General features: G+C 39.4%; 1 protein-coding gene across 1 annotated transcript in view; it reads right to left on the reverse strand.

The window, feature by feature from the left end:
- Window positions 1-1640: 1640 nt before the first annotated feature.
- LOC109473222 overlaps window positions 1641-17687 on the reverse strand; it is a 59802-nt gene continuing 43755 nt past the window's right edge. Inside the window, 17 exon segments of the mRNA XM_019773094.1 lie at window positions 1641-2063; window positions 2920-3064; window positions 7609-7771; window positions 8851-9013; window positions 9235-9288; window positions 9856-10006; window positions 10800-10898; window positions 11064-11135; window positions 11345-11425; window positions 11427-11496; window positions 12180-12302; window positions 12438-12525; window positions 14232-14456; window positions 14986-15116; window positions 16015-16171; window positions 16574-16718; window positions 17228-17352. Of these exon segments, the coding sequence (XP_019628653.1) occupies window positions 1936-2063; window positions 2920-3064; window positions 7609-7771; window positions 8851-9013; window positions 9235-9288; window positions 9856-10006; window positions 10800-10898; window positions 11064-11135; window positions 11345-11425; window positions 11427-11496; window positions 12180-12302; window positions 12438-12525; window positions 14232-14456; window positions 14986-15116; window positions 16015-16171; window positions 16574-16718; window positions 17228-17352 (2120 nt within the window). The 3' untranslated portion in view covers window positions 1641-1935.

The raw sequence follows: 17687 nt of genomic DNA on the forward strand, positions 1-17687 counted from the left end.
AAGTAGATGGTTAAATGGTTAAATGCAGTCTACATGTATGTCCTAGTTGTCGCATGTTTTAGCGGCCATGTGAAGTTTAACGGACCATGTTACTTCCACTTTAATTAACAAAACAGTATGATTGTTTGTTGCCATGCTGTTCAGAGAATCAGACAGTTACTATCAACTTCAGTGCAAGTACTTACGCAACATGCTTTGTTACCATGCTGGCTGCATTAGATGGTTGAATGGTTTTACGATATGCAGTCTACATGTATGTCTCAGTTGTCGCATGTTTTTAGCGGTTATGTGAACTTTAACGTACCATGTTACTTCCACTTTAACTTAAAGTTTAAGAAACAAAACAGCATGATTGTTTGTTGCCATGCTGTTCAGAGAATCTTGTAAAATGATCTGTTGCCAGTTGCAATGCTGAAAAAGAAACAATTCTAAAGTGTAAAGTTGTAAACTATATTTATTGTAAAATGATCTCCATATTTATTTTAAAGTACAAACCATGATTATAATATTTTGGAATGTATTGTTATGTAAATATTAAAGGTTTAATGTTTTGAACAGGAATTGTGTTGATTCATTGTGTCAGTTTGGATAGGCTATATGATAATAACGTTAATGCACCGCCTTTTCCTCGGTGTATATGGTGTCATAAATGCATGGTCAGCTGCTATAACCACCTCATAAACCACCTCGTTCGCTTCGCTCACTCGGTGGTTTATTCGGTGGTTATAGCAGCTGACCATGCATTTATGACACCATATACACCTCGGGGCGGTGCATTAACCCTTTATTAAATGTTCCTTCATTGATGTAAATATGTACACAGACAGTAGTCTTTTTGGGTTATAGAATCTTTTACCTTTTGGTGAAATAAAAAAAAACACGAAAGCAACATAGAATCAAGGTACGATAAATCGTCTGAAATTGATTTTGTCATTCTAGGGCATTGGAATCGTTTTCAGTTTTTGTATTTGCAATTTACGGCATATTTTTGTTAATTTGTGGCTGCTTTGGCAGATTTGTTTTCTTTTTTTTCGAACAGGACGAAAATTCACGCGCACGCGGCTGTCATCCATAAAATCAAACCAACATGACCTAGCACAATTTAGGGGTATGGATCATTGAATTGTAAGGTATAGTTTATGTTCAGCTGCCCCCATTTCACTCTGGCCCTGTTCATATGAAGTCAATGAAAGCGCTTTACATGTGGTTTCCCCGGAAGCCGGTTTCAAGTGGCCCCATCTGAATCACATTGAAAGCGCCTTGATCCCAAACCAATTCTAGAGGTGGTTTCGAATCGGTTTTCCCGCATCGCGATTTGCGTCTAAACGCAATGTGATTTCAATGTGACTTCACTTAGTCATGGATTACGAGGTGATATTTCTTTATTTATATGCAATACCAAATTTTGCGTGGCAGCAACTTAAAGAGCAGTAATGGTCAAATAATGTGTCCGTTCTAGGACGAGCTTCACCACCTCTGGCGGGACCATGTCGGCATTCGGCCGAGATACGCTGGGAGGGGGGGGGGTGGGGGCACCAGCAACCAGGTCGTTGACCTCTGCCATTAATAACACGCTACCTTGGGTGTTTTCATCAAACACCAATGAATGCAGTTTCGGAGACTCGTGATCGGACACGGTTTAAAATGAATGTATGGCACGTGGACCAGAGGTGAGGAGTGCGAGTTACCCGAATCGCGGTTCGGGTGGTTTCATATGAACAAGGCCTCTGTCTTATGTTAGACGGATGGGTATGTGGTGAAAACTGAACTAACATTGATCTAATTATAACCCCGTTTCCTGCGCCATTATGGGCAGATTGTCACTACTGTATTTGTCCAAAATGGAAAGGTCATGATCAGATATTGGTCACTATAGCAGCTTTACTTGGTAACGCAGTAAAGCTACTGGTCTTTGTATTTCTGGTTTTGTGTCATCTACTCCTCCTCATACACCGGGTTTGTCCGACCCATTTGCCAAATACGGGTTTGGCCATTTCTTGTGATCTGAAAACTTAACAAGGATGGTCGGCGTGGTGGTCGTGAAGGTGGGTGAGCTTCAGGATCTAGAAAAAAGGATTAACATCGTTACTGAAAAACACAAGACAAACAATTATTTAAGGTTAGTTACCTGCAAATACAAATGCACGACAATTTTCTATTATGTACCAAGGACCGACGTGCACACAGTCTGGAACAACTTGAATGAAACATTTAGGTTATGTCCATCTTTTAACATGTTCAAAACTCACGCCAAAGCTGACGCGATAAATAACCCCACATTATCCTAATTCTGGTTAATTTAATACTTAAATCGTATCTTTGCATACTGTACTTTCCTTATATTTTTTTATTATATTGTGTCGGTAATTACTGCCAACCTTATTTCTTTGTTTTTGAAAATGAATCATTGATTATATCTTCATTGACTTGTTATAAACTTTTTCGTTTGGTTACTTTATTGATTCACTGTATTGTGTTACAAACTATTTAAGAACAATTTTGATTATTTTCTTTCATTAGTTTGATTCATTTGATGTATTAGTTTATCGTGTTGTTTCACTTTCTTTTACTATTACCTTATTGTTATTTATACTTAATTTGATAAATGTAATATTGTAAGAACATAAATGGGGAGAGAAGGGTATCAAACAAGCAACCATGGCATTTCCCTTTACCCTGCACCTTTTCGTTGTTTATGTTTCGTGAAGTTTCATCTAATTCTTGTTTGTGTAAATAAATGTAAAATAAAATAAAATACAATTATTTCTTTGTTTCTAGAATGTTCGGTAAGAACAAATATTGATGCCTCGGTAATATTGTGATTCAATAAAGAGCGAACTTTCGGATATTATTATTGTAATTATACGCAATTATAGCGTAACAAAGATTCACGAGGATGTGAAAATGATGTTGATATACCAGGAGTCTCAATCTGTATGACGTCAGCCTTGCCATTTCCGGTTGTGTTAGTCTGTATGGTACAGGATACTGGGTAAGGTAACCGGGCCAGGTAGTGCAGTAGAGTCCGGATCCGGTGATACAGCATCGTCAGGAACTGAAGCAGCTGAACAAAATAACATGATTCAGCAGAGAGAAGAAGTGTGGTGTCATTTACCACATCCCTGCCAGGGCAAAAACAACATGGGGCCCTGCCAGGAAACGTACATCGGGGAAATAGAGAGGTCTCTAAAAGCCAGGTTTCAAGAACATACACGGCCTAGCTCTGCTAGTTCAGAGGTGTCACAACACATCCACATTGTCTATTACTATCTCCCTCCCCCGCACCTTTCTCCCTCCCCTCTCTCTGTACGTGTTTGTTTATGTGTTTCTGAAGTGCAGTTTCTATTGATTGTCAGAGAGAGCGCTTACGCCTTTAAGGACCGAAGTCTCTTAATGTCTCGATACAATTATTCTGCATCACACCCACGGATGGGAACTTGTCAAAACAAAGACAAAAGTAAATCTGCCAACACTCTCAATCTGTAGAACGTAGAACACTAGACGAGACAGCTTACCCAGTGAGGTAATCTGAATGCTTTGTTATAAGGCCACAGCAAGTAAATTTTATGGATGACATCCTCCACAGACTCAAAGTCTGATGCAAGCGGGCGAAACAAACAAGACTGGCCGAAAAAAACAAGGTTCCTACATTTTATAATTTTGACTCAATCATGGTACAAATGGTTTTGATTCAGTAGAAACATCACATATACACAGCCAGCACCACATATCACTGCATCAAAGTAAGAAACAAAACATTAAATCAGAGTCATTTCTTGTCTCCTCTCTTTATATGTATCTGCTATCCACCTTCCGGCATAGCAACAGACATCTTTGCCCATTTTTGGCATGTTGACCACTGTTAGAAGACAGCAAAATTTCTTTTTTTTTTTCAAAACCAGCCAAAAATTAATGGATGTCATCCATGAAAACTACTTGCTGTGGCCTAATAATGATAGTTGTGCATGAATGGACCGTTAGTTGTGATAGTTGTGAATGAATAGATAGAACGTGCGAATTCTTTAATCATTTATATGTTGAAAACGAGATACACTTTCTACTTGACTTTACATTATATAAAGATGAGCGCCAAGAACTACTCGATATTTTACATTTAGACAAGATATGTAAGAAAATGTCAAAGCAGGACACGTTTAAACACTTGATGTCATGCAAGAACGAATATATAGCAGACAAACCATGTAATTATGTTTCCAAATGTTTCAAAAAGAGAGAAGAAAGGGCAACTAACAGTAGATGATAGGTATTATATAGTATTGTTATAATGCATGAATTCCTAGCAATTAGCATTAGAATATAGCGTCCCAGTACGCAATACTCATTCTTTGCATACTGCATGTCATCTTGTGCATTTAGCCCATCTGGGCAAGAACATGCAATAAAGATTCGTATCATATCATATCATATCATATCATTTAAAAACAACAGAAGTTTTAAGACCCTGTACCTGCAGGACGCCGAACACCAGTAGAGACAGCAGACTCAGCGGGTTGGCGTCCCACAGTCTGAGCTCAGGCACGTACGTCAGAGACACGATGAGCGTGATCCACATGACGTTAAGCACCAGCAGGACACGGATCCAGGAGTTCCGCAACTGTACAAGCTGCGTTCTGCAATGATAAGATATGATAATTCCCTAAATAATTTCATCAGGTTGGTAAACGACTGAATAGCAAAGTTCTTTTTATCATAACCATTTATTTTCTACTAGCCGACGTTTCGATGACCGTCTGTCATCTTCATCAGGGCAATTCTGACTGGTTTACTGTGCACTGACACTAGATGTTACTTGGTGCATAGTGCACTAATAACACTTTACATTTGGAACCGCATATTTCCCTATGTTATAACCATGCCTAATATGTATGTCACAATTACACTACGTTCCGGANAACTTTTGATGATGAAGTTTGAAAACATCTAATGACATGTTAAGAAAATACATGTTTGTACTTAGATAAGATTTAGATTACATTAGATTAGATAAGAATAAATTATTAATTCACGAGCAAACACTGTGAATGCGCACTTCTGTAATTTGCTCTAATCTGATGCGTTGTGGATGCTACTCTATCTAGGACTTGGGAAAACATTCATTAGCAGATGTCCTAATGCATTCAGAGAAAATGCCCAAGCTGATATCTTGACATATTTTGATGTAAATCTTGACATATGGTTGTGTGGGTTGACTTCGAGATCTTGTTAAATGCTAACCTTGATAAAGATGTAATTGAATCTTGTTTTTTTTTCAACAATCCGTGCTATCCCCATGCCAACTATTTGGTCATTAGGTCGTAATAAAGTTGCACAAACTAATTTAGTAAAATCCATTTTGGGTATTTTATCTAAAATAAGCTGAATAATAGGATTCTGAATGCCTGTATCTAACAAAAGTGCCCCGAAGCTATCCCCTTGCCCAACTATGCCCAATTTCAATTGACGAGACCATAATACAGTGGGTCAGAAGCCAATTGTATACATTTTTGGTTATTTTTAACGAAAAAAGCTAAATAATGGAATTTTTGAAGTCTGCATCGAAAACATGAAACACACTATCTTAGTGCATAGTGCCAAGCTATCCCTATACAGAAACTTGGGTTATTTGGCCGTCATATAGTTGTACAGAAGCCAATAATATACATTTTTGCTTATTTTTTACCCAAAATAAGCTAAATCATTAAATTTTTCAGGCATGAATCTAAAACATAAAATTCACAATTATTGCGCAAAAAACCAAGCTATCCTCATGCCAAATTTCATGCCGTTGGACCTTAATATAGTGGCACAAAAGCCAAAATGTGCAGACCACAGCCCAAAAATTAAGCCGTCCCTAGCAACGGCCATAGCAACCAATCTACTGATTTAAGTCTGTGGATGTGTTATTCTTCAAACACTTATATCTCCTGATAGAACTGATGGATTTTTTAAATTTAAAGTTTACCATTCAGAGAATGTTCGGCTCTATCAATCAAATATGCTTTTCAAGGCCCCATAGGTAACGAGAAAATATACAGCCTATGAAATCTAATTTATACACTTTTCGACTTGTAATTCCCCCCAAAACCAGCCTTTTATGGTGAGTTTTGTTTTAAAATGGCTTAAGATTGACTTAAACATACAAAGTGATGCCAGATACAGCAATACACCTCATTTTTGCATAATATATTTGGTTTTTAGGCACAATTAGAAGGTAATAATACTGTTTTGTTGGAAAAACAAGTTGCCTAGCAACCGTTGCTAAGTAACACACTTTTTGCAATGGCTCCACCCCTGAAAATGTTAATTAGGTACTCATGCTTCAGCATGCCAAGTCTCATGCTTTTATCACAATTTGAGCAATTCTACCCGTATTTTGCACCGATCGCCTAGACTACATTGTCTATTACTATCTCCCTCCCCCCGCACATTTCTCCCTCCCCCCTCTCTCTGCACGTGTTTGTTTATGTGTTTCTGAAGGGCAGTTTTTATTGATTGTCAGAGAGAGCGCTTACGCCTTTAAGGACCGAAGTCTCTGAATGTCTCGATACAATTATTCTGCATCACACCCACGGATGGGAACTTGTCAAAACAAAGACAAAAGTAAATCTGCCAACACTCTCAATCTGTAGAACGTAGAACACTAGACGAGACAGCTTACCCAGTGAGGTAATCTGAATGCTTTGTTATAAGGCCACAGCAAGTAAATTTTATGGATGACATCCTCCACAGACTCAAAAATCTGATGCAAGCGGCGAAACGAAACAAGACTGGCCGAAAAAAACAAGGTTCCTACATTTTATAATTTTGACTCAATCATGGTACAAATGGTTTTGATTCAGTAGAAACATCACATATACACAGCCAGCACCACATATCACTGCATCAAAGTAAGAAACAAAACATTAAATCAGAGTCATTTCTTGTCTCCTCTCTTTATATGTATCTGCTATCCACCTTCCGGCATAGCAACAGACATCTTTGCCCATTTTTGGCATGTTGACCACTGTTAGAAGACAGCAAAATTTCTTTTTTTCAAAACCAGCCAAAAATTAATGGATGTCATCCATGAAAACTACTTGCTGTGGCCTAATAATGATAGTTGTGTATGAATGGACCGTTAGTTGTGATAGTTGTGAATGAATAGATAGAACGTGCGAATTCTTTAATCATTTATATGTTGAAAACGAGATACACTTTCTACTTGACTTTACATTATATAAAGATGAGCGCCAAGAACTACTCGATATTTTACATTTAGACAAGATATGTAAGAAAATGTCAAAGCAGGACACGTTTAAACACTTGATGTCATGCAAGAACGAATATATAGCAGACAAACCATGTAATTATGTTTCCAAATGTTTCAAAAAGAGAGAAGAAAGGGCAACTAACAGTAGATGATAGGTATTATATAGTATTGTTATAATGCATGAATTCCTAGCAATTAGCATTAGAATATAGCGTCCCAGTACGCAATACTCATTCTTTGCATACTGCATGTCATCTTGTGCATTTAGCCCATCTGGGCAAGAACATGCAATAAAGATTCGTATCATATCATATCATATCATATCATTTAAAAACAACAGAAGTTTTAAGACCCTGTACCTGCAGGACGCCGAACACCAGTAGAGACAGCAGACTCAGCGGGTTGGCGTCCCACAGTCTGAGCTCAGGCACGTACGTCAGAGACACGATGAGCGTGATCCACATGACGTTAAGCACCAGCAGGACACGGATCCAGGAGTTCCGCAACTGTACAAGCTGCGTTCTGCAATGATAAGATATGATAATTCCCTAAATAATTTCATCAGGTTGGTAAACGACTGAATAGCAAAGTTCTTTTTATCATAACCATTTATTTTCTACTAGCCGACGTTTCGATGACCGTCTGTCATCTTCATCAGGGCAATTCTGACTGGTTTACTGTGCACTGACACTAGATGTTACTTGGTGCATAGTGCACTAATAACACTTTACATTTGGAACCGCATATTTCCCTATGTTATAACCATGCCTAATATGTATGTCACAATTACACTACGTTCCGGAATGTATTATAAACAGAAAACTAGCTTAAGTGCACTATGAACCATGTAACACCTTTAGTGCACTATGCACCAAGTAACATCTAGCATCAGTGCACAGTAAACCAGTCAGAATTGCCCTGATGAAGATGACAGACGGTCATCGAAACGTCGGCTAGTGAAAAATAAATGGTTGTGACAAAAAGAACTTTGCTATATGATAATTATCTTGATATGTATATCGACTCCGTGAGTCAATATCGATCCTGGTAACATCTTCATTCACATCAATCTTTTATAGACTGGTTTATTGTCGTTGAACAAATAAATCCCAGGACCCACTGGCAGCCTAGATACATTCGACTGAATTGTTGGGTCTAGTTACAAAATACAATTACAAATGTGAACACACAGCTGTTTACACACATAGGGATAAAATGTAACCATTGTTTAAAATCTAAAATACACTATACTAAATACACCGACGCATTTAAGCTATGGCTAGGAAGCTTTATACAAGAATGCGTTATGGTATACATCAAGTTGCCATCAAGTATACATCAATTATACATCTGGGCCCATCAACCTTCATTAAACCGCGACGGGGGCCGACATCGTCTACCAGATACCTTTGAGCCAGTGTTGACGTCACACTTCAAAGAAGCCACGTGACAAGCTTCACTGGGTCAGTCTACTGAGGAAGACCAGAGTGACTGGTCGAAAGCTCTAGGTGAGAGATTTCTTTATGTTGGATCAAAAGTTTTAACTTTAAACATGTAACCACCAACACAGGTGAACTTTCATGATAGTAAAGCACATGTACCTTATATCTGTATCAGTACTGAAGAGGGAGATTTCCGGGTCCAGACACTTCTGACGTAACTTATCCCAGAACTTGAACTCAAGTGACCTCTCGCTGTCGTGTTGCATGATGATGGTCTTCACCTTCTTCATTATGATTTTTACCTGGCTTATTCTTCGGCCAGCTGAAAATATGAAAATCGTACGTAGAAAAAACATATCAAAGTACTGAAACGAACTGCTGTGAAAGAAATAAAAGAGTTCCAAAAAAAACCGATGGCGTGACTTTAGAAGCCCCATGATTACGAAATTAAGTTTATGTTTAAACATTTAAAGGAAAGGACACTACGCCAAGATTTTTTTTCTGATTTTAGCTCTCAAATAACTGAAGAAAAACAGTACATACTTTCCTCGGGACTCTTCAACTTCTTAATAGCATCGGTGATCCTCTTGACATGAGCTGAGAAGTAAGAAAAAACACTTGCAACATGTAACGTATTAGAAAAGAAGACTGCAATACATTTATGTTTAGTCAACAACGAGCTGGAATAGAATATTTTTCATGATATTATCCAGAAATAAAGTTATAATATGCAATGATAATATTAGATCACTAATGATAACCACATGCTGACCACAAACTTGCATTTCTATTGTTTATACAGTCATTGCGTCATAACCACTACTGCACGAACGTAGAGTCTGGTAATGTTTAATTTGTAAACAGTACTGGACTTTGAAACCATAGTGTGGTAAATGAAATTGCAGAACTTGACTTTTATTTGCAAACATATTTGTTAAGTGAGGAATGTTGCAATTTAAACATGGTTGCAAATAAAAATGGTATAAAGTGTTTTACTAGCACTTTATACCATTGGTAAATTCAACTTTCCGTGCAGTGCATGGGTCATTGGATAAGAACGTAGATGGTCCACTTTCCCCCGGTTACGCTCACTCGGTGGTTTATTCAGCGGTCATACGTGTAGGCCAGGTGTTATGTCACGGTGGCAGATCATCAGAGAATTACCTAATTTTGTTATCTGCAGGTCTTTCAGTAGTTCATCCACATCCATGGACTTGAGACTGGCCAGGTCATTCCTGGAGATGATGCCGTAAGTCTCAAAGCTGCTGATGTACTCCCCCATACCTATAGACTCTAACCACTGGCTACAGTTTTCCTGGGACAAATAAATAAAGGTAACGGGAGCATGGTTTGTTTCCCAAATATGCAAATATAATTTATTAATATATGCAAGACTTATGCATACATGCAAACACGTGCATACATTATTACAACCCTATACCCTATTTATCATAAGCAATTCATTCTACATATAACGTTACCCACTCTCACGCACCCTGCGCACCCCCATGCACCCTGTGCACCCCCATGCACCCTTTCATGCGGGTATATGTTAAAGATAGCGACCGGCTGAAGCTGGTTCCTTCTGCCACATCACGGTCTCTATAATTATATACATGTATGTGGCATTGTTCAGAATGTGTCACATGTGTTATGAAAACACATTAAAGCAGTTTGATAATTTAGTTAAACTACGCATGTACTTTTACTTTGGCACTTTACTCGACTATCCTCACGCAGAAATGAGTACCTAGCTACGGTTAGGGACGTCCCGCGGATATTACGTTAAATGGGGTTCCCGTGTTTGGGGAACGCCACGCCGCACGCACGTTAAAGAACCCACCACACCTATTAAAAAGAGTAGGGAACTCGGCCTGAGCCTGAAGTTACAGTCATATGGCAGCACTATGGGGCGTATTGAGGTAACTTGAGTTAGCACCAAATGGGCAGCCGCTCAAGACCCTTGCGATTAAGCCCCAACTAGTTGTAAACTCCTCAAAATTAAGCCATTGGCTGCGAAGAGAGACTAGCCGGCCCACCCAATAACAAAAACAATAGCTAAACTGTAAAAAAAAAGAATAAAAAGAATTGAAAAGAAGACGACTTACCGGGACGGTATCGTCGAGCTCACACTCCGGTATTTTCTTTATTTCCCTCATGAGAATGTCTTGATGTAACTTATTCGTGATGCCGATATCCTGGAGATCCTATAACATTGAACACGATTAACATAGTTTTTACGAGGTTGGTTTGAACACGATATAGTATTGACAGACATGCACGAAAATGAACAGGGTAAATGGACCTCAACACTACTGAAGCTACCGAGGTATGCCATATTAGAAAATGAATATAAACGTTAGTCCACAAACCTTGGTAGTCATCCCAAAGATAAATGACGTATTCACAAAACCATGTTCTTTGAGCGTTTTCTCGTACTTTTCCTGAAATAAAGAGCAACAATCTAATATTAAAAAACCTCTACAACTTTTCTTCGCTAGAACTGTACATTTGAATGAAAGCATACAAAACAGTAACAATGCGGTAAGGGACAAGCATTTGTAGAGCAGAAAGAAGCAGTTCTTATTTGTAAGCGAACCGATTATGGCTAATGGTATGTGACAATATAGAGAGGAAATGTCAGATTCCTTACCCTTAATTCCGCCGGCCATTGGCTTGGAACAAAATCGTTCACGTCGACCTGAGACAGTGTACTAACCCGTCTCTGGTTAATACGAGGCAGGCGCGATGGTCTGCGCCAACGGGCCGAGTCTCTTCTTGATCCGCCCCAAAAAGTGACTGGATCTACATCACCTTTGTGAAATACAACAGTGGATGGATGTGAAGACAGGGCAGGTCTCTATACCATCACGGAACTTGTACTACGTGATGATTTAAAACGTTTAATACACATGGAAGGACATGTCTTTTCTATTCTCGAAGAGTGGGTGTTGCTCGGCAGATGTTGTATATGTTGTAATATGTAAGACGTTGTAATATGTTATGTAATTATCAATAATTAGCTTCAAATGCAATCTTAAAAATCACCTACTCTTCTTTCCCACCGATATTTGACATCTTAAGTTAAAGTCCCACTTCGATATACTAAGTATAAGTTTCAATTTTCCGTTACATGTCATATGAGATTTAAATTCGAAGTTATTGCTTAAGTTTTTTTGCTTATGTTTGTACTTCAGTTAAACTTCAGACTCTGTTAACTTATTTTTAATATATCATTTCTAATTAGCGTTATTTACCAATTACTTTTGTTATTTATTATTACCATTTGATTTGTTACCATTATTACAGTTGTCAATTAATTTAGTCGGGGGAAGATCACGGACAAGCCATTATGGCTTCTTATCTTTTCACTGCATGTCCTATTTTACTGTAATATGTTCATTTTATTGTTCTTCTCTCTGATTATATGCGACTAAATAAACAAACAAACAAACAATAATATTGAACTCTGGTACTCCTTACCTGACAGTGATTGGATGTCACTACCGCTCCCGCTTTCTGACCCGCTCTCGTCGTTCTCAGTCTCCTCACCAGGGTCATCGATGGAGATCTCCTCCAATGGCGGCTGTTTGTTGTCTCGTCTGCAACAGCTAAGGCGGAAAGATAACCGTTGATAATTAATATTTGTACACTAGTATGAAAAATATTAAATGATATAGAAGTATATTTATGTGTGTTTTGGTTAATTTTGAAAAAAAAAAACTTATATCCTACTTAACACCGACCTGCACAGGGTTCTGCACAAGTTAGAGATCATCTCGGTGACACTTTTGCCTCCAACAGCCACACCTGGTACCTTTATTTCCCGCGTACCTGAACGGAAACAAAACAAAGTAAAACTTCAATTAAAACTGTTAAACCTGTATTATGTAACATTACCATATAGCCAGGTAGCGTTGACCAATCAGAGGTCCCCGTTTGCCATTGTTTATGACACCACAACACACCCGCCCAGAGGTCATTAAAATCCCATAAACACCCGTACCAATCAGCGTCGGTGACGTCATTTGGCCGACCGGTTCACAGCACCCCGTGCACGAGATCAGACTGAATCAGACAGCCACCGCTACGCTCACTCGGAGGTTTATTCGGTGGTTATCGCACCTGACCAGGGATTATCTCACCATATACACCTCGGAGCGGTGCATTAATACTTCTATTAATTTCTTTACAAAGTTGTATCAATACCCACCATTGGAGCGCTATTCAAGGTGCCAAAAAACATTGCGCCGTACGAGTGGAGTGTGGATGGAAGATTGAAACACCGCTGTCGGCAATGTTTATTTACCGGATTGGCTGTTTAGCCATAAATGTTAGAAATATGAGATAATAGTACTGATGTGTTGGAAGGTGGAAGTAAACGTTAGACACATAAAAGCTAAACTACAGCATATTCGTTTTTGCAGCAATCTTGTTACATAATGTAGCTTTGAAGTGATAATCTGGTACATTGATGCTTTTATTAACTACATCGATGGGGTGGTGTGGTGTCGTCTGGCGTAGCGGCAGAGTGCTCGTCTAAGAACCAAGAGGTCACAGGTTCAAGTCCTGACATGCCACTGATCTTGTGCCCTCGGGAAAGGCTCTTGACATGACTTTCCTCACTTAACTCTGATGAAAATGAGTACTGTCCTGTTCCGTATTTGTCCTCTATCTGCGATGGTGACGGCATAAAATAAGTTGATATGCTGTTTTTTTTTATTTACTTCAGATTCACCTCAAAACAAGGCTCGTGAGAGCCACTTACAAGTTTTGGGTTACAGTGATGACTGCGTGGTCAGATATTTGTTCACCCTTGATTTAAACCGTTGGAGGTTGTAATTAGCGGTGAAACATTCACGGAGAAGCTTGTTCCACAGTGAAGTGGTTCTGGGGAAGAAACTGTCAGCATGAAATTTTCTCTTGACTGATGGACTATTGAGGAAGAAAGGGTGATTTTCTGCTGTTGAGGTGGCTAAGCGTGTTCTTGCAGAGAATGTTCTGAGTGGGGGTACAAGGGAGTGAAGTTCAGCAGAGCATCTGCCGTGGAAATATCGATATAGTAACGCCAGGCTTGCAATCATCGCGCCGGTGTGAAAGCGGTTGTAAGATGGCGTGCAGGTCTCTCCCAACGAGATTTCGCAAACGATTTTGGACCCTATCTAAACAGCTCAACGAGCTCTGAGCAGCTCCAGCCCAGATGTGACAACAGTATATAACTTCAGTTTGCCGGCACCATGTCTAGTCATGAAATATTGGAATAAAAAACTACATAGATGAGGTCATGATAGAAGGCGGTTTACATAAGAGCCCACAGACCTACTCTGAAAAGAGACGGGGGACGACACAAGTTATCTGGCACGTATGACCCGCTACTACGGTCACGTGTCTCTGACGTCACGTTCCAAGAGTAGACGGGACCATTCCGAGAACAAGGTTGATGAAATTAACCGAAAATTTGGGGTTAGTCCCAATTCTGTATCTAAGTGTTGGAAGTTAAAGCTTAGTCCTTATTTCATGAGGTCTTGATATGTTCGTACCCCAGGATCTGTCGGTCATGTTACAGACGCTGTAGATGGTGAGCAGGATGTATCCTGACGGCAGACTCAGCAGGTACACGAACCCGTACAGCAGTTTGAGGAGCTCGGACGGATGCAGCAGCGCCGTGAGGACGTACAGAGCCGCCAGGCTGAGGAAGTAGATCACACTCACCGGCAGAGGCAGCTGCTCCAGGGGTGTCATTGGTGGTGTACTGGTTACCACAACTGAAGAGACCAACAGGAATATGTCATCTGATTTGATGTACACATTTGGTGACAAATAAGCTATTTCTGTTATGATATTATGATGACAAATTCATAATCTCACACAGGCATGCATCAAGTGTTCGTAGCTTTATTTAATAATAGATACAGAGGTCAAAACACCCCATTCTTTATTCATTGCATAATAGAGTTTATTAATGTAGCTCATGTAAATAATTAGTTGTCGATTGCTAATTCAATACTGTGTTATGGGGGCATGCACCATTATGAAATATGTGTAAAACTTAAGTGTGACGTCACATTGTCTTCTGGCTTTTATTTCAAATCTTGGGAACCATTAGTCAAACAGAATTTCCTTGTGACTATAGGACTACTTCCAGAGTAACAGAACCATCTATGCTGTGGAAAAATATCAGTGATTCTCAATTTCTTTGTGTATTTGGATCACAGTAATTGTGACAATTCTACATACACATTCTTTCTTAGAGAGGTGCTCACATTTAACAATTGGGATCAAAGAACAACCTACCGTTTTCGTCCTTGATCTTGAGGAACTCTCTGAAGATGAGTTTACAGTCTCTTTCCGTTGCGGAGACTCCATTTTGCGTTGTGAACTCGCCACAGAGCGTCTGTTCGTCAAAGTGGGACAACTGGGAGCCACTAACAACAAACAAGACTGTCAATGAAAACATACATTGCCATGGCAACGGTTGTTGCTGTTAGGGTTATTGTTTGCATGGTACAGCCATCATTTCATGATTTTGAGGAAGACTTGTTACCTGTTAAGTCTAAACAGATACAGTGCACTTCTGCCCTGATTGTATAGTGAACGAGCCCCACAGAAAGTAGGGCCATCTGGGACAGAGAGGTCTTCCCAATGGTTCCAGGAATGTAGGCATAGATGTGGGTCAGAGAAATGCCTGTGCACATTCCATTCCTGTGGACAAAATGCCTGTACCATTCCTAGAATTCTTGCAAACTGCACACAATACTGTACCATTAGGCTCCTCCCTGAGACGTCGCCAAAAATAGCGTGTGACACAGAGTACGTACGATGGATTTATAGACCAAAGGCTATCTGACAACTACATTCTACAGTTACACTCAGAGGATGAGGTGATTATACGAGAGATTGGAGAAAGATGATAGAGTGCAAACAGAACAGGGGTGGTGTGGCGTAGCGGCAGAGTGCTCGACTTGGAACCTAGAGGTCCCGGGTTCGAGTCCTGACATGCCACCGATCTTGTGCCCTTGGGAAAGGCACTTTACACGACTTTCCTCACTTCGCTCAGGTGAAAATGTTAAAAAAACTTGACTGTCTTGTGATTACATGTTGGAAATTATTAAAAAAAACGCATGGAAGAGACAAACAGATACCATAGTCCCGTCCTTCAGACTTTACTATAGAATTACATACAGGTACAGGCTATAGGAAGAAGCACATGATGATTTTTTTAAGGTTAAGGAATAGAGGATCAGTTTTCGATAGATGCACTTGATAAATGTTGTAGCTTTATGATTTTTAAATGTCTTGAATATGGCAACAGGTTCAGCATACCTATATTGCGAAAAGTGACTGGATAGGTTGCTAAACTGATTATCCGGGCCAAAACATTCCATCAACCATGTAGAAACGTTGTTCTTGGACCAGTTGAGTGGTTTGCAGATGAACGTTAGGCAGTCGCAGACAGTACCGCGGCAGTCATCATTACAACCTATGGGGAAAGAATGGCAAAACATGCAAAATAATATCAACGTCAGACAATATATCTCTGCTGAAACAGACTGTGTAGATTTTGTCAAATTTAAATCAGCTTGTAAGTTTTCCCAGCTGTTACGCAAAAAAACGTACTCCTTTTAACTAATAAAAGCTTGTATACACGGCAGTATAGAGAATGTCAATGTTCTGTATGTCATAGAATCAAATCGTAACAACTTAGGACAAAATGTTATAAGATAAACGCAGATTACATTGTACAACGCTGGAATTATTTCTACTATTTTAGTGGTATCAAACTGCAAACAAGGAGTGTGTCTAATAATGAACTTATTGAATCAACTTAATTTCATGAAGTATTTGCTAAGTGATGAATACATCTCTAAGCTTGTTGAAGTACCTTTCCCAGCGTATGTGATGTGGTTAGCGTTCTGCTGGGTCAGCCGGGCGTCAAGTCTCTGGAAGGCTGTGACCATCTCCCGGGCCTGTCCTATCAGCACCATCACCATCACTACCATAAACACCATCGTCAGCACCTTCGCCCACTGCAGGAGGACGATGGGAGAAAATTTTATCAATTGGTTAAACAAAAAAGGATTTTTTTTTTAAATTCTGTTTCCAAGGGACGGCCCGATTCGTCGCGATTTAGACCGAAAGAGCTAATTTTGTAGAGTTCATACGTATACGTTTATATAAATATTTCTATATTGACAGTTTCAACGTTATTTTTGGTCAAATGCCTACCTGTGTTGGGCCAATGTTGGCACAATTTTTATATATCATATAACACACGCGATGTGTTCTTTGCAAGACTTGTCAGAGTTTACCGGGGCTACAACACAATTTAGTCGGCAACAGAACGCCTTTACTCCCCATACATTTGTCCTATTATGGCGATGATGAGTGTGGTGATCATACGAACATTTTACAAAGCAGAATGTACTTTTCTTCAGTACATGTGAAGCTTATGTGCTACAACGAATGACGGTAATGCCGACTATATGGATAGGGACACAGTTACTGATTGGAAAATTAGCATTTTAGCATTGTTTACCTTGAGTTGTGTGTCCTGCTTAGCGTACACACACAGCACGCCGAACCCGATGAATATAAGGGAGAACACAACAACTGTCGGCACGATTCCGCCTCCAGCACTGCCGACAACCAACTCCAGACCCGCTGAAAAGATCATAAAAATCAATAATTATGAATGGTAATCAACATGATACAACGTTTATGAATGTAATTGTTGTAACTTAAAAAAAAGTTTAACATACGAACATTTTCCTTACACTTTTCTGAAACAAGCCACATGCTTTCTCCGGAAGTCAAAGGCCTAGCAATAGGATGATATCTGTAGGTGATAACTCTGGTTATCTGCTTATGAGCATTTCCTTTTAGTATTGTCTTTTCCTTTATCTTCAAATGTTGTTATGAATATCAATGACCACCTGGACATTCGCACTTGGAAGGTAACACTTTATCAAAGACTTGTGCTATTCCATATTTTTTTT

Source organism: Branchiostoma belcheri, unplaced genomic scaffold (assembly GCF_001625305.1).
Source record: "Branchiostoma belcheri isolate BF01 breed outbred unplaced genomic scaffold, Haploidv18h27 scaffold295, whole genome shotgun sequence".
NCBI classification, from domain to species: domain Eukaryota; kingdom Metazoa; phylum Chordata; class Leptocardii; order Amphioxiformes; family Branchiostomatidae; genus Branchiostoma; species Branchiostoma belcheri.